The following is a 19,050-nucleotide window of genomic DNA, read 5'->3' as shown; positions in this document are numbered from 1 at the left end:
TATAAAAATACATAACCACATTAGAAGGATAACTAACAATACTAATCAAAATCAAGGACTGTTATATGCAATGGGATTAGGGAACAGAGACTTGCATGTTAAAAGACAAGTATGGTCTCTGCTGACTATGTTTTAGTTTCAAAATAATTAACTCTGTCAAATAATTAATATTTGTTGACAAGACCAAGTTAAGTGCATGCAGCATCACATACCTTGTAATTAGTTAGGATGATAAGATAATATGGACTGAAAATAATCAATTTGAGCTGCCAAAGCTGATCACTTAAGGCAAATGAAAAAACACAAGCAACTTTCTTCCATAGATTTCATGCCCACTTATAATTAGCTTTGCCTGCTTCTGTGGTCTTTTTGTATTTCAGCTCCGAGTAGCCAAGATTCCTTTGTGTGAATGTTTTTGAGCATTTGTTTAAGAGCTTTTTGAGCAAATTGGGTGGAAGAAACACACTATAAGTCAATTGGTAGCAAATTGCAACATTGAACATACTAGATCAAATTAAATCTAGCTAAACTAGATAAAATTAAAGAATATTTAAATATATTTAACATTAAAAGAGCTGTTTGCAACTGATCTATATTCACAAGAAACTCATCACAAGCTGTTGAATATCAAAACAATGTACATCTGTTCAGTTTCCATTTGGGGGTATAACATAAAAGCAACAGCAAAACCTCTCTCCTTTCAATTGATACCTATTTCTGTCCTAGTTAAATCAATGAAAGCTGTACTGTGGTTTAAAGCATTTAATAATGAGTCTTTCTAATAATATAATCCATTAGGCCAGGAATTAGGTATTATGGCAGTATGAGCTACAGAAAAATCATTACAGGGTAGAAAATTTGAGGGATAAATTATTCATTGTAAATTATTTGCTCTAACCAGCTTTTACTGCACTCCTATCAGATATTCTACAGTTCTACAGCATGATGTTGGAGATCGAGTGTAATCAATAAAATAAATTATTTAAATGTAAGATTTATAGGGAGGTTTCTTTATACTCAATTTTTTTTTGTTCTCTTGTGACATAGGAGGGATAATATGATGTATATTTATGTTAAACATCCTGGATTTCATGATTGCTACTGAGGTTTCTACAAATTTTCTTCCCAGCCTTGTATTTTTGGCTTAAAAATAAATCATAATCCACTTCATAATTTGAAAATCCAGTGGAAACATTTTCCTTTTTATTTTTTGTCATGTCCTATATGTATGTAAAGTGTGAAAAGAAAGAAAAAGAAAAAAATGTGCTGCATACTCAGTGCTACTAGAATAATTCTTTTTTTAATCTCTTAAAAATCTGTGCAGCTGAAAGACCCAGTGCTGTTTTTTATGAAGCACATTAAGAGACAAAAACCCCTAGAAATTAAAAGTGATGTCAGAAGTGTTACACCAGTGTTGCTCTCCTAAGTTTGAGGAGAAAGAAACTCTACAGGAAGGACTAGGTGGCATGGAAGAAATAAAGTGGACTCGAGTAAGAAATAGTTTGAATGGACTTGGGCGGAGTAAGGTAGACATGGGAAGAAGGGAATATATGATACAGATGTTGTAGAGGTAAGGTGATGACATGGTACAAGTTAGAGTAGCATTTTGGGGGTTCTCAGTGATACACAGTATTGGAACTTTAAACACATTTCTTAAACTATTTAGCAGATTTTTTATATGGTATGAGGCATAGTGTAGGAACTGCAGGCTTTGCCATCTCTCAGTAACAATGAAAATATTACTCTTCTAAGTTTCATTTAATTTTCATGTCTCAGCATGCAGTTGAAAACCAGACAAATATTGAAATTATTTTTTATTAAAAGGACCCAATAAGGCTTTGACATGAATATTCACATAGATTTAATTAGAAAGTAAATGTCAAATGCTTTTGAAAGTAGTCCAGGAAGGGAGATTTAGGTGTAGGAGCCTGAAGCAGCCGTGCTACAGTGATTGCTGAGAGAGCCAAGGCACATGCTCAAGAGACCAAGAATGCAAATTCTAATTTTCAGCAGAAGAGGATCAAATGAAGCTTTCCATTGTACCAGAGAAGGTCCTAAGTCTTGAATTATCAGTTAAAATTCTGAGAAAGGTACTGCAATTGGATACTGTGTCCATAATAGTCACAACAGAGGAAAATTACTGAAATAATCTCTGCAGCCAAGACATGTTAATGCATGACTTGGGCCAAATTTAAACATGCTATATATGTCACACCACTCAGACTTGAAAAACTTTAGAGATTTCAGCAGAATATTGATCTACTCGTAAGCTTCAGACACCAGATTGTAATTAAACTTCAGATGCCTTCAGGCTCAGATGATAGAGGAAGAAAAGTTCCACAGATAGCTTTGAATTTGCGTTTATGAAATCCTCAGGAGAGTCTATAAATATAGTTTATAAGAACCTTGCACATGGCTGCATGATTGTGGTGGAAAAAGCTGAAGTCATATCCCAGTACAAGATTTAAGACTCTAACATTATCATTAGATCCATATTCATATTTTCTATAAGTTTTTCTTCAACAGATGCTTGCATATTGTTTGTATAGATGGTGGAAATGCTCATAATTCCATGCAGAAAATCCCATTTTCACCTTGTGGGTGCAATGAACTCTAAGGTTTATCAAGAAAATAAATATCAAATGTCTTGTTGCATACTCTCAGTGGTGAGAGTATCTCTTGTCTCTTGACTACCTTTGTAATCTTAAACTTTGACATATACATATGAGATTCAGTGTGTGAAGAGACAGAGCAGACTCTATAGATAGACTAAAAAAGCATTCAGCTGTTTTGTGATGAAAGGTAGCGTATTACCTTGGGTTCCTGATTCAGGGTGTACTCTACATGCTATTGAATAAAATCAAGGCTGAAAGATTTGGCCAGGCTGAATAAATGGGGTAAAAGAATGAGATGGCGAAACCAAAGGCACAATATGTCATGATTTGCTGCATAACTTTGGGAAAGTTACTGGCAAAGCTAGAGTCAGATATCAGAATTACTTTGTTGTCAGCAGTAGCTTTTCTTCCTGTAAGTCAGATGCACAGTGAGGTCACCTGGCATAAATCCCCAAGACATACTTGTGAGAGGAAGTGAATACATTAGAAAAAGTGATTCCAGTTTGATTATGAAATTCAAGTATTCTTAAATACCTCTTGCCTCTATTAAAGATCAAGTAATTATTTTGATCAACTAATATGGGAGATAAAGTATAAAAATAGCCATTAATAGAAAATACTTAGAAATATACAGAAATATAGAGATTACACAGAGAAACCAAGATATCACTAATCCTCAAAACAACTTCTTATATTTTCAATTAAATGGTATATTTTCTATTAAACTTCCTAGTGCTGCAGCATTTCTGTGGTGTTTTGCATTTTTAATTCCATTCATGCAACAACTCACTGAGCTGGAATATCATCAGTATTATTGCCAGTTTCTGAAGAAAGAGGACAAGGTGGAGATATTAAGTGACTTGCATAAGGTCTCTTATCAAGTCTGTACCAGAGCTAGGATTACAATTCAGAAGCTCTTGACTTCTTGTCTGGTATTCAACAGCCTAGACCATGACATTCCTCAAATCCAATTTCAAACTCTTATAAAATAATAAAGGAAATACAAGGGAGCAAAATTCTAGTTAAAATAATGCTACCAAAAGTTTTCTCAGAGACTTTGATGTAACAAAATTAGTTGAAATAGTCTATCAATGAGTTGATTATAGAGATTACACAAGCAATAAATAGTAGATGTAACTTTCAAAACGCACGTACAATTTGCCAAATAATTTTCTTCCCTTAAGAATAATTTGAAAAATTAAATCACATCAGCCTTTCTATGTTTAATGTCATGTGTCATGAAAAAAAACCTTAGTATGTAACAGAGAAGGATTGAAATAAGAACTGTGTTGTTGGGGAAACATCTAACCATGCCATTGGTATCCTTATTAGACTCAGTTTTAAATAATGGCTTTAAATTCTAATACCTTAAAAGAATTCACAAATTAAAATTTCAGAAAATGTTGTACTTTGGGACTGTAAATTCCCTTGAGAACAGAGAAAACTGGTAAAGTATATTAGGAAGGTTAGACTGTCTTACTTGCCAAGGCTCTTTTAATCCTTGCAGTGATATGATGCTGAAGAGAAAGAAAAGCACAGAGGGAGCAACACTACCAAATGAGACCAAGAAATCCTAGTGAACATGAGATTAGCTGGAAATGTCATATGACAGCAAATATAGCTGAGATTTTTTTAGGCAATCCATCAAATCACAAACTGAAGAGAAAGACAGGAGTCCTGCAGCTTTTGCTGTCACTACACCTAAAACTGAAGATTGAAAACAGATTTAGGTCACAGAAATCATAGAAAGTCAGAAATACATTAAAAATTATTAAAGAACCAGCAGGAATGAGTGATGAGAGAAGATTAAAATAGCTTGCTATATAAATGATAAATGATGACTCAAAGGAGATGAGATGGCTATAAATAGATCTAGTAAAAATATTGGAAATGAAGGAGAAAGTCACCTACTTTTGTTTACCTTTTGCTTAAAAAAAACCCAAACAAAAAACCCTAAACCTGTTCAGTTCTTTCTCCAAGAGACTGACTGACAGCACATAAAAGAAACATATCCCAAGATGAAAAATTTCCATTATCATTTCCTGGATAGGCATATCCAGCACACATTACAACACAGACACGTTAAAGAAAAGTACCAAAGTTAACCCATTACTTGTCTGCCTTGAATTAGTATCAAATATGTCTGGATTGTGCTGTTTCTCCTAGATACATTTTAAAAGGTGGAGTATTACCTGTGGGATAATACCAAAGGTGCTGTTCTGGAGTGTGCGAAGCAACCTCAGTGTCCAGATCTCTCAAGTATTCCCTCGAAGGATGTATCTCTTTATGGGATTAGACATTTACTCAGTTTCAAACTCCACTTAGAATACAAATAAGTCTTACTTTTTTCTTTTAGCATTTGGTTATAATATTTTTATCCTAAATTCACTGTATTATTTACTCAGCTGTACTGGTATGTGCTATCACAATTACTTTCTTATCCTAGCCAGCAGAGTTATATCTTGATTTCACAACTTATAAATAGAGAAAGCCTTATATTTAACAGGATTTAAATATGATTTGGGAAATTGACCCATATCTGAGTGATCATCAAATCTTAAATTAGGGAAATGTATTTCTTTACATGAGCAAGTAGGGTTATTTTCTTTATCCTGAGAACAAAAGAGCATGTGAATGGGAAGGAAAATCCCTATTATTCTGTGCTCACAGGTTTCATTTTCTTCTGGGAGAAGGTCCCAGCACCATGAGGCACTCAGGGAAATAAACAGCTGCAACTTCTGTGCACCTGTACAGACATCAGACCTTCTCTTCTTTCCTCCCCCTCCTCGGAGGTGGTGCTGCTCCTGGGGACAGAGTGTACATCTCCCCCTTACTCTTTCCAATATTTAAACAGCTAATGCAAAATGATGTATCCTTAGAAGTAATTTATTATTTTTTTCTGCATGTTATCATTAATCTCTAATTATTTTGGAGCCCCTGGTGGTCTAGTGGTAAAGGCGCGGTGCTATCACCGCGGAGACCCGGGTTCGATTCCCGGTCAGGGCCACTCCCGGGCAGGTGGGGCTCGTTAGCCCTTAAAGGCAACCCACCTACGTCCTAAGGACCTCGCTGCCACCGTCCAAGCTCGCTTGGCCCCGGCAGATGAACCTTAGGATTAAAGGGTGGGCTCAGTTCCGCGCACACTGTGTCTCACCTAAAAAATCCAATGCGCAGGCTGGAAGGTGTAAAGACCTTCCCCGGATCTTCACTCGTGAAGACTGGCCATTATTATATATTTTACTTCTTTTTAATGAGTAGATACATTTTATTCACCCTTCACAAAGAAACAGTATTTGTTTCTTTGAGATGGGTGACAACAGAACATGAAGTGAGATTTGCTACATCATTTTATCTTTCAGTCCTTATCTTTCAGTTTTCTACAAGATGTGGCATAGCAAGTATTGATGTATATTGTCATTTATGTGAATCCAGAAATGCCAGCTTGGAGAATTGTCCATGTTATAGATATTATGTTCAACTCCTTCTTCAAAGTAATTGAAAGGAAACTAAAAACTAAACCATTAAAAAAAAAAAAGGCATATTTTGATGTGGATTTAACTAACCATCTTATGAATAACTTTTTCTTTATTTGTGTGACCTAGATATAATAATTCATTAAAAATTAACTTAAAACATAAAGAAAAAAGGATTTTTCCAAGACAAAATATATTTTATCTGACAACTTTCCATTCTCTCTTTTCCCTCCCTCCATTCCTTCCTACCACTGTGAAATATCCAGTAGTCATACTTCCAAAACATATATATAAAATTTTGTAGGGGTTTTGTCAAGTACTGATTTAACTGAGATAAAATACTTTTTAATGACTGCCTATTAAAGGAATTAACATGAATATTGAATTTTCCCCATAAAATACTAGTACCAATGCAAGATAACTCTATGTTGTAGGACATTTCATTCTCAGAAGGACACTTCCAATGTTTAAACACCTTGAATTTGTCTACAACACTTCAAAAACTTAATGTTGTCACTGTTGCTAAAAGGAAACTCAAAAGGAGAGAAATATATTACAGCCTTATTCTTTTTTTCTCTGTAGATATTTTGATAATCATTGATTCTTACATCTTGAAGATAATATGCCACAGAAAAGCTCAACCAATAAAGCAACAATTGAATCCCAGTGCTGTCCCTGCACTGGGGTATGGCACAAGTGTAGAAGGAATTGTCATCTTCACTCTTCTGGGGGTAGGCATAGTGCCTGGAGGAGGAACATCTATGAAATGGGAGATGTGGGTTCATATATACATCTTATGAAAAGAAGTTGAATTTCACAGCCACAAAGCTGTGGTCATGCTGGTGCTTAGCCAAATGTTGCCAAGAAATACTGGAAAAGTGAAGGAAGCCAAGGATTAAATTCTACCCTCTCTTCAGCACTTTAAATTGACTGGTTTAAACTTCTCACTTATGTCCTAGACAGTAGGAATCTCATTTCAGTAATTTACTTTTTCATTCCTGTTTAACTTCTTAGAAATTTTAATGCCCAAGAAAGATTTGCAAATTTGCAAACTTTACTCTTCAAAGCAGAGATCTATATAGTAATAGAAATGGTCCAATTTATAACTTGTATTTTAATTATACCAAGACTTAAACTATTTACTTCTTGGTAGAATAATTGAAATAGCTACTGCATAAAACAATGCAGTATATATAAGCTAATATATAATATGTAATATGTAATATATAATATATAGTATATAATATAATATATAATATATCTAATATATAATATATAATATATAATATATGGTATATAATATATAGTATATAATATATAGTATATAATATATAGTATATAATATATAATATATAATATATAATATATATTATATAATATATAATATATAATATATAATATATAATATATAATATATAATATATAATATATAATATATGTGTTGTATTATATTATAATTACAGTATATAACAAAGTGTTTTGAATAAATAAATATTATTAAATGCAGTGATAGCTAGCTGTTATTTGTAAAGTATTTCTTAAAGAAATAAGATTTCAGAATCTTGAATGAGATTATTTCAGATATGTTTTTCTCACTGTTTCATTTATTTCTGAAGTTGTATGATTTACAGTGTTTGTGACTTTACTGATAGCTCAGAGAAGGCAGATATAATTCAGTATTCACAGATGCATATTGTAAGTGAGGTGTAAAACTTACCATGTTCTTTTACATTGTGATGAAGTTCCCACGGATCTTTGATTTTTATGAAATATTCACAATAATATTGTACATTGACCACCAAGGCAATCAAATCTCAATTATTCATGTTACTATTATTCTTACCCTTTGAATTTCCGCAGCACATTTTCCTGACTGCTCATTTGAATATGAGAGAACCCACCAAACAACTGCTTTTCTTTGTGTTATAAAAATATTGTAAATTTGCATTGCAAAGAAGAACTACAAGAGAGAAATATTCAATGTCTATTTAAATTAGTGCAGACAAAAACTGGACAAAAATAAAATGAGGATTTTTATGAAATAAAAAAGGAATAGTTCACTAAATCCCATGTTAAATGGCTAAACAATACAGGAAAAACAGAGTGTGGTACTCTGGTGTTTAGAAAACAATTGTGATGTAATAAATAAGCAGTTTTGTTGTGTATATTTTTCATGCAAATCCTGACTTCTGGCAGAAGGTTTTCTGTAGATTTTTTCCTCCTTACCATTTTTATTATTAGTCTATCGGTTGTGCGCAAATGTTCCAGCTGAGGTCACATCATCATGTTAGAAGCTATATAAAAATACATGGAGAGACAGCCCTTAGCCAAAAAAAATGCAAGTCTGAAGATTAAAAAGTGGGAAGGGAAGCACTAAAAAAATCTTACTTATAGTCATAGAGCAGGTTAGTGGATGAGACAGGTCTACCAGTCAAGACTACTGCTTTCTAGACCAGTGATCTTACTTGTGATAAACTACCTCTGTGTGTTTAGTAAAATGAGTTCAGCTACACAGTCAAAAATATGTTCACAGATGATACTATCAAGAAGCTAAGAATTATATAAGGTCAAATACAGTTTGGGTTTTTTTCTAGATCATGACAAAAATGAACACAATACTGTCCATGTTAGATTTTCCCAATAGAGTGGTACTTGCACACCGAACTCGGCACCACAGGGGATACCAGTGGTTCCTTGTTTGCCAGCAACCTGAATGCATTAACTTTTATTTTTATGCCTAAATACTCTGCCATGTTACCTCTTCAGTTTATGTAATTAGGGCTCTTTAAGATAACATGGTTGTGTTATTGTCATTTTGACTCCTGTGTAAACACAGGCATATCTAAGATGGGTTTAAACTTTCAGGTCTTAGAAAATATAAGCAGTTCACTTTATGCCAATTTGGAGCTTAATGTGAATTATGTTTATGTTTTTCAAATGTTTTGTCTTTAAATTATTACAGTACCAGATATACTGCTGTTAATGTTCACAATATTCAGGTTAACTATATACAGACATGACTTCAAATATGCACATTCTGCACAGCAATCTAGAAATACACAGGATTGAATCTGTCTTATGATAAAGCTCAAGACAGTTTTCCTGGGTTTCCATGAAGAAATCTGTGCATGTATACAGTATCTTGTGTTTCCAGAATGTATTTAAAAATAACAAACTTACAAGAAAACACTTTTTTTTCTTATTTTCTTCAATGTTTTTTCTAAGTGTTGCAATATAAAGTAAGTTGCCATACTAAGTTGTTAAGCAAGTGAAAGCACATATTTGTTTAATATAGCTGACTGTTTTCTGGGACTCAGGAGGACTGCCCACAGATCTGTGTGTTCTTACCTGGAAGGTGGGGTTTGGATCCTCTGGGATGGAGGCAGTCAAAGTGCTGATGGCTGTGGCTGTGTCCATTTTGTTCACCAGGAATTGTGCAGAGTTCTGTAACAATGGTTTCTTTTTCTAGCCTCATATACAGTAGCTGCTGATTTAAAGTATGAAATTTCTGTTACTTAGAATCAAGCTTTAGGTGTCCAGAATACAGGTCATTATAGCTTTTCATCCTGAGGAATGAACTGAACTTTAACTAGAAGAAGTATTTAACTGGATTTTCTTACCCAAGCTGTTACTGTGATGATCAAAAGTATGAACAGGTTAAAAAATAGTAACATATTTCTTGGCTGTAAGACATGGCCTATATTTGACTGCTGCATAAATGACCTCCTTCTTACAAAATAAATTTTCTATATTTAAAGCTATGTGTCTTTCTGAAATTCCTGTTGTCTACTAAAGGTGAAGAAAATCCAGCACAGAAATTTCTTTTATTTTATTTCCATCTAAGTAAATTTATGCAAATGGAAGGACCAGTTGGCAGGTGGAATATTAAGAAAATCACATGTTCTTCAGAGGTGTGAGGCTAGATGAACACCAAAATTGTATGTTTTTTTTTTTGTTTTACCAAATCTTTCACAAAAATAATGTGTTTATTTTCATCCAAGATGTCAGGATGCATTTAGACTTGTGACATCAGAGCGACAAAGAGCGAAGCAGCAAGCAAATCTGTGTTCCTGCAGTTAAAGTGGTCTGTTTTCATACTTTTTAATTTTCAGAACATAATCCATTGTCTTTTCTCTCTTTTTTTTCCTTTTTTTTTTTTTTTTTGTACTGGATTTATAGGGAAAATTGTTCTGATAGAAATATATTGATTGCAGTAAAGAACTGTATGTTACCTGCACTGAGATATTTAACTGGTGAGAAATGTGCTCTAACTGACACCAAACAAAAGTAGTGTTGTCTTTCATTGTAAGAGCTTGCTCTCTTCATGGCCTTAAATGTTCATTTCTTTGATGGAAGATAATGATTCATTCTCTTGCTTTGTAGTTTCCAGATGGCTAGGTTCTTAAGAAGTCAATATTGAATTTCTAAGCAGAAATCCACATAAGATTAAAGTAAAGCTCTGCTATCACAGCATTGTATTAAAAGATGTATTGGTCTATTTCATATCTATACAAATAAGAAATTTTAATTTGACTTATGAACAGTATTTTAAAATGTGCTATCTTGGTTTTAATGATAATGCTTTAGAAAGTTTGACTCTTTTTAGTCCAGATTCACCCAAAGCAAAAAATAAAAGCGAATTATTTCTGGAAAAATAATCCAAAGTCAGATACTTCATACTTTGAAACATAATTTTCTTTGTTATTTATTTAAGGTTTAAAACCAAGTGACCTAACCATGACCGGCAAAACACAGACCAGCAACGTCACCAATAAGAATGACCCAAAGTCCATCAACTCCAGAGTCTTCATCGGCAATCTGAACACAGCCATTGTCAAAAAAGGTGACATCGAAGCAATCTTTGCAAAGTATGGGAAAATAGTGGGCTGCTCAGTGCACAAAGGTTATGCATTTGTACAGTACATGAGTGAGAGGCACGCGAGGGCTGCAGTGGCAGGAGAGAATGCCAGGATCATCGCAGGGCAGCCACTAGGTAAGGACTTGCTAATGTCATAAAATACTGTTTTGTCTTTCATTTCTATTTCAAATATCATCTACTTCTGGTGCCTTCGGGACTAGTAAGTTTGTTTTGCTGTTGTTCCATCTAAGATTCAAGACGTTGGATCTGACAGAATTTTTAGTGTATGGGATGTTACCTAGATATTACAAAATGTTTAGTGCTATAAACTGCTGATTCATTAAATAGATCACTTCTGATGGCTTTATACTTCTCTTTGTAATCCCTGTGTAGTGAATATGATTCCTCTTGTGAGGAAAACACAACTATTTTTACTTGGAGTTTAGTTAGTAAATTTAATGTAATATACCAAGGCTCATCTAATAGATGTGGTTCTCTTTCCTGTAATTACTTTAAACTAATACTCAGCATAGTTATGTGTCAAATGTTATACAGAAGAAGAAGAGTAGGTTTTGGTTGTCCTTAAAATTGTACCAAATCAAACTGCAATACTGTTATTCATTTAGAGAAGTCTATTATTAACAACTTAGGTTGCAGCTGTTTTCACATAATATTGTGGACACTGTTTATCTGAACTCCCCCAAAAAAAAAAGCGTCATATTTTTGGGTTTTGTTGCTTAGTCATGAACTCTTAAGATCTGGTTGTTTATTTTTGCAACTCTTACCTCTGAAAGCTGTTTGCAATTATATATGGAGGCTGTCAATGATAAAATCTTGAGTACAGTACTAACCCCATCTGTCATATATATAGTAGTAATGGACAGTACAACAAGATCTTTTGTAGGAGCCAGAGATCTGGCATACTCATTTTCAATGTTGTAGGCTGTGGGAGTCTATTTTCTGATTGTTTGTAGAAATTGGAACATTTGTGCTAGATGAGTTGTTCTTTTGTCATAGTTGTTCAACAGTAATTTCAAGTTTTATAACTTCTATCTTTTGGGTTCAAAAGAAAATCAGATTAAATAATTTCAATTATATTGAAGGGGAGATTACAGCTTTAGTAAAAGTCATCTAGATGAGTGAAGTAAAAGAACTCAAGTGATAAAAGCAAGGCAACAGAGTCAGTCTGTGGGATGACATTATTAGAACACATTTCCTGGAGCGGTGCTCTCCAAGCAATAGGCCATGTAATGCCATCAGTGCATTATTTACAGCTTCTTGCACACTGGTCTGACCAGATTTTTTAAACTGTGTTTTCCTAAGGCAATAGATCTGTTATTACTATGATTACTGTTGCTAGTCTCTTTTGGCATTTCTTGTGGCATCTATAATATGACAAGTGTTTTGTACAAGGAGGTGTTCTTGCACTATACAGTGTAGTTTTGTGCTGTCTGTAGCAGGCAAGTGAAGTTGTTGAAAAGGAAATTAGGTGATCAACAACTACTTCAATTGTTTGAATCTTTGAATAATAGAAATTTTGCTCAGCACTAAGTTTCAACTGTATAATCTTAAAATACTTTGATTTTTCTGAAAAGTTTTTTGGTGACATATTTCATGCCCAAGTTCCTAATGTATCTAGGCTTATAAATAATGAGCTAGATGAAATTTTCTTTTAGCTGTTCCAAACCTAATTTCTTTCTATATGTGAAGTACCATTTTCATTGGTATTGTTTGATAAAAAGAATGAATTTGTAAAAATAATACTTCTCATTAGACAAACTGTTTCAGTGAGTTCTTTCAATTGGCAGTAAACATTGACAGTCACCTCACTTTAATGAGTCGACTGAAAAAATTTACTTGGGACTGTGACCCAGAAGAATAACTTATGTGCAAATTTTACATTATTGGGAAACTTCTTGATGAAAATTTACTCTTTTCTCTGTCCTTAGAGCCTTACATTTTGAAATAAACAGAACTAATGAATTTTTATCAACAGTGAAGTTATGGAAAGGGGATAAAAAATTACAGATGTACAAATAAACTTATAATAGCTGAATATTCTTTTAAATGGAGTTAGAATATATTAATAATATAATGAGGGCTGGATGTGAAAATGTTTCTTCTTTGGTGGAGTCCCAAAGTATTGAGCTCCATAGGCATATAACAAGGCATTTTGTTCAACAAATTCCTCAGAAGTACAAATAGCATTGCTATTGTCATCAATCTTGCCAGCTTCCTGTGGGTCATTATAATTGGTCCGTTGGTCTCTTCCATCAACTCTGAAACTCCTACTGATGTGTTTGGTGGTCAGTGATACGTAATGGCTGTGCTGTGGATACTGCAGCTTCACGGAAGTGGATTTCATGAGCTGTGTGATTATTTCCAAGCTTTCTGTTCCATGAACTGCAACACACTCTAAAAAGCTGTGGGGTAGAGATCATAAAGGAACACAAAAAAATATGCTTAAGAAATTTATTGGTATTATTGTGAATTCAGTGTAGTTTCTTGAAGTGATATTAAGTCTTCATGGGAATCATGTGTTTTCCTGCTGGCAGGGCAGAAACAGGTCAGTATTGTACACAGGAGTCTGCTTCACAATGAAAATTTTGTGAATAGCTTCAGGCTGGAGCCAAGAAAATGTTGAAGCTGGTCTAGGATAAAGCTGCAAGCTATGTTCTTGTTGTGGGAACTCACATAATCAACTCTCCTCAAAAGATTTTCATCCATTTAAACACACCTATGAGTTACAGAATATTTGCAAATATTCACCTCCATCACACATGGGACAAATAGACGGGGTGAATAGGATTATTAATAGAAAATACTGGGTCTGTCCATGAACTTTACCAAGGATAATTTCACCTTTTTCTGGTCAGAGGAGGATTAAACACCTGCTTGCAGCTGTGGGCTGAGGAGTAAGGTGCAGCAAGAACGAAACTTTTGGGTACATGATGGAGAATATAGTTCTTCACCTGATGTTTTCTGCTGTTTCTCACAAGGGTCACAGCAAAGCTATTTAATTTTTTATCCATTCCAGCACACATGAATTCTGTGGAGTCTTATGCATTTGGCAAATATATAGAATTATAGAATCATGCAATCATTAAGGTTGGAAGAAACCTCAAAGATCATTAAGTTAACTCAGCATTGCCATATTTACCACTCAACAGTGTCCTCAAGTGCCACATCCACACACCTTTTGAACACTTTCAGGGATGAGTATTCCACCACTTCCCTAGACAACCTATTCCAATGTCTGACTATCCATTCAGTGAAAATTTTTTTTCTAATATACAATCTAAATCTCCCCTGGTGCAACTTGAAGCCGTTTCCTCTTGTCCAGTCACTTGGAAAAAGAGACTAGTCCCCACCTGGCTACAATCTCCTTTCAGGTAGCAGTAGAGAGTGATAAGATCTCCCCAGAGCCTCCTTCTCCCCAGGCTGAACATGCCCAACTCCCTCAGCCACTCCTCATAGGACGTGCTCCAGCCCCTCCACCAGCTTCGTTGCCCTCCTCTGGACATGCTCCAGCACCTCAATGTCTTTCTTGTAGTAAGGGGCCCAAAACTGACCACAGGATTTAAGGTATAGCCTCACCACTTCCAAGGGGAACAGGCCCAGACCTGCTGGCCACGCTATTTGTGATTCAGGCCAGGATGCCATTGGCCTTCTTGGCCACCTGGGCACACTGCTGGCTCATGTTTAGTCGGTTGTTGACCAGCACCCCCAGGTCCTTTTCTGTTGGGCAGTGTTCCAGCCACTCTGCCCCCAGCCTGTAGCACTTCATGGCGTTTGATGTGACCCAAGGACAGGACCTGCACTTTGCCTTGTTGAACCTCACATAATTGGCCTCAGCCCATAAAACTAGCCTGTCCAGATCCCTCTGTAGAACCTACCTACCCTCAAGTAGGATCAACACTGCCACTCAGCTTGATGTTGTCTGCAAACTTGCTGAGGGTGCAGTCAAACTTATTATCCAGGGGTTTTATTTTTTAATTATTTATCGTATTTTATAATTATGTGACCTAATTTTTGTCCTCTTTCATATACACTTTTCTACTATCATAATTCCTTTAGCTTCAGAAGTCTTTTGATTTGTGCCCAAGACCTGGGCCATCTCACACGTACCTCAAGAAAGCAAGTTAAATGGTGCAAGGCTTGTACTTTTGTTCTCTTTTGTTGCTTTCTTTAAGACACCACAGAATTTCATTCTTGGATCCTGAGTAAAATGAAAAAGATTATAGTACCAAGATTATGAAAGATGCTGTAATTCTTCAGTTGATGCCCTTTTTAACTAATAAATTAGTTCCACTGTAGCTTCAATCCTGTTTTGTTGCTGTAAGTATTATTCACGTGTGTCTGCCTTCAGGTCTAAATTAGATGCAGTCTCTGAGTACCAAGTGAGTGCATATTGACATGTAGCCTAAGGTAAGATGGTGGTTGCAGATAATTATTTTGGGTGATATACTCTATTGCACATCCTTTTCAGAAGCATAAGAGCCCTGCAGGGGCTTTCTAAATTATAACTACCCAGCAGAAAATATCCAAGGAGAAGAGCAGGTAATAAAGAGAGACTTTAGAGAGACTCAACATATACCTTTGCTGCAAATTGAATTGATGTGACAATAGGGCTGTTTTACCTTTTGTTTCCTTTTCTTCTATTCAAAAAATAACTTTTCTATTTATGTTTGTAATGTCTAACAACACTGAGAGACTTAATTATGTATTTGCAGAACTAGAACTATCCAGACTGAATTATTTTTTTGGACTCAATCTGAAATTCAAAAAACATTAATTGCATCGTGAATTTTTATATTTTAAAAAGAATAAATACTTATGCTGCTTTAGTGAACTTGTTTTTGAAAAATGTACATGAGCTTGGAAAATGACAGATTTGCCCAAATTTTCTTGGTGACTAAGCTTTACTTAAATGAATGGTATGCTGAGATAGGAAATTCAAAACTGAATTAGTGGTTATTCAGTTTCTACTTTACCATCAACTTTCAGGCAGTAGCATGCAAGAATAACAATCGAACAAAAATAACTCATTACTTATTAAAACACTCTTATTACTCTTACCCACCTACTCCTGCTACCATAATGTCAGGATATATCAGGATACCAATGCTATCTTGTTTTAAAGTGTATAGTGAAGGAGCAACTGGAAAGGTTTCTTGCTTCTGGCAAGTCTGTAAAGACTTGAGTTTTAATGTGGATCAAAACATTCTAGGCAAGAACAATGGTTGTCTTAGAGAAACACCAGAAATTATACTAGTATAATTAAAAATCAGAATGCTTTTGTCTTTTAATGTATATTTTAATTAAATATTAAAAATAACATATATTACACATATAATAGCTAATCATATATTCAAACTTTATTTCAAGTCATATAATGTTTAAAGATTGGATATTGCATTTACACACTACCAGACCAGAAAGGGCAATGCACTTCATAGAAAATTCCATTGTAATTCAGCAGGCACACATTCTGATATACTGTACTGTACTTAGCAGCATTGCACCATGGAGTAAATAATCTGAGAACTCTAACTCAGTAATGTGCTAATTGTCTATCCAACTGAGACTTGGAAAGCAAGGTATTTAAGTTCTGATAAGTCATAATAACTATATAACATATGGCTTTCAATGCTTGACAAATAATATTGTATTCTTCCGGTATAATAATCCCCTTTTTTATTTTTCTGAATAGAGTTTAAGCAAAAGCAAAATCACATGTGCAAAATGTTATATAAGGAACTATAATTATCATCTAAATTCAAACAAAAAAAAAGTTTAGTAAGGAAATAATTGAATCAGCAGAAAAAATATCCATAAACCTATCCATAAACCTATAAAGCCTGTGAGATATCATGAATGTTGGTATATTGGGGGGTTGACTTTTGCATTCATTGAACTCATATAATTATTTGTTGAATACTTCACGAGCTGATATCTATTCTCCATGTAAAAGAACTGTCAACATCCATAGAGTTTTTGAGAAAGTTTGTTTGATCCAATATTTTTTAATGTTGAACAAAACTTAAAGTAATGATAAAGAAAAAAGACTAGGTGGTCTTCTTATAAAAGCAAGCAAAAAACGCAAATAAAGCACACAAGTGTTGTGCATATGTAGCCATAATGAATATAATGCCTTAGATGTCACAGGAACCAAGAGTGAAACTAAGGCTAGACTTGTGCTGTCTTTATTAAGTCTTTCCAGCTAAATTACATCTTAGTCAACGTCTTCATCACTGAGCCCTAAGGCACAAACAGACTATTACAGAAGTTCTGAAAAATTATTAATTAACCTTCCACAGCTTAGTTCAGAGGTTCTCAATTTTTCCAACTAGAACTGACTTTTATCCTATTTCAGTTGTTTCTATATTTGGGAACCAGTGTAATCCTGTTTCAGCCTATTCCATGCAGGAACAGGAATCCTGTCTAAATCTATCTCATACGTCTCTGTCCTTTTGCTGCCTACCCATGCCCTGTGGTCTTGGTGAAGCCTGTGCAACACCACACAGTAGTGTCAAGTCTCACTGTATAAGACCTTGAATAGAACTACTAGTCATTGCTCATAGGATCTTCTGATACTGCATAATTTCCATGTGTCCATTCACATTACACATTTTGGTGTCTCCCAATACTTGTATATCTCCTATTGTTGCATCAGTAAGATTCTGCAACCAGAGCAACAGATTATGCTACAACATTATAACCCAATTGACTTATGTTCTTGAACACAAAAAGATGATTAAATCTTGTTGTCACTCCACAGTCCTGTTTGTTGTGCATTTTTGTAATCAATATTTTCTAGTCTTATAGTCACATTGACGTGAACCACTTCATGTACTATCTATGCACATAAAGCAACTCATAGAGGAAGGAACGAGGAAGGTTGAATTTTAACAATCATCCCCCAGCAGTTCAGGGCTGGGCACAATTGCATAAAATTGATGTATGCCTGTTCAAAAAGAGCTAGCTGAATCTTTCATTACATAAAGAAAAATCCTCGTTTTAATGGAATGAGTCATTTTGTTGGATTGAGAATACCTAGAATAAGGATGGGTGAGTTTTACTCCCTGTAATTTACAAAAGTTTCTATTCTTCTCCTCACTGGACTTAGTCTCTCCAACTTATTATGAAAAGTGAAATTACAATTTAAATCTATTTTTCATGTTCAGAAAAGTAGCAGGTACATATCAAGAAAATAGTTTAGTTATGAGGCAAACTTGTGAGGACAAATCTTTCTTTTTTGTCTGCCTGGGGACTCCTCCTGAGGCAATTCCTCATATATACCTAAATGAAATATTTGCAAAGTTCTTCTTGGTACATGGTTCAGTACTCTGAGCAACCTGATGTCAGCTCATGCAAATGTTAAGTATTTCCTACTCTACTATTATGTCAAGAATAATGATCTGATTGCTTGCCATCAGCAGATGTTATTGTAAGAAAAGCTTTCCTTTAAGGCATTATACAGATGCATAAAAAGATTCACTTAGTCTTCTGCATGGCCAACTTATCTTTAAAATCATGGACAAGGTGTTATCAAGGGATCTTTCCATGTCCTTCTCCATTGTTTGACATGTCTGTATATAACACAGGGCCTCATTTGCATGAAATGTTACTTTTTTCATCATTTCATCCTTGGGTTTCATTGAACCCTACACTTTATGTCTGCTTGCAAGAAATATTTACCTGTTTGTGGGTCTGATATATCCTTAGTAATTTTATAAGTGCCTTTCAAAACACTTAGACAATGCTATCTCAAAGTTCTTGATACTTAAACCTTTATTATATCTTAAGTTTTTTGGAGTTTGTTTGTTTTGTTTTGTTTTTAAGCAAATATTATCCAGGCAGGTCCTTCTGTATTTGAACTTAATGCAATTTTATTTCTATTGCAGGCCTATAAGAAGTTACAAAAATTTGGTTTCCTTTGTGGCAGACAAAATTCTGTGCCTTTTCTTAAATATACTTGCTTTGATTAGTAACTGTTGAGGTCATTGAAATTTGTGTAGCTATTCAATAATGGTAAATTCTGAACTGACATAACATCATGCAGTGATAAAAATGCTGTAATGATGCTCTCATAACATTTATC

At 34.5% G+C, this 19,050-nt stretch overlaps 1 protein-coding gene across 5 annotated transcripts in view; it reads left to right on the top strand.

Moving 5' to 3' along the window:
- Window positions 1-19,050, top strand: part of RALYL (RALY RNA binding protein like) — a 405,043-nt gene that overhangs the window by 176,291 nt on the left and 209,702 nt on the right. For all 5 annotated transcript variants that reach the window (XM_050333081.1, XM_050333072.1, XM_050333099.1 and 2 more), the window contains one exon: window positions 10,803-11,081. In XM_050333081.1, coding sequence (XP_050189038.1) covers window positions 10,826-11,081 — 256 coding nt within the window. In that variant the 5' untranslated portion in view covers window positions 10,803-10,825. Of the gene's footprint in view, window positions 1-10,802; window positions 11,082-19,050 lie in introns of those variants that run through there.

Source organism: Myiozetetes cayanensis, unplaced genomic scaffold (assembly GCF_022539395.1).
Source record: "Myiozetetes cayanensis isolate MyiCay16 unplaced genomic scaffold, myiCay2020 scf1, whole genome shotgun sequence".
Classification (NCBI taxonomy): Eukaryota; Metazoa; Chordata; class Aves; order Passeriformes; family Tyrannidae; genus Myiozetetes; species Myiozetetes cayanensis.
Note: the sequence above shows the minus strand (reverse complement) of the source record. Positions and strands in the feature narration are given on the sequence as shown.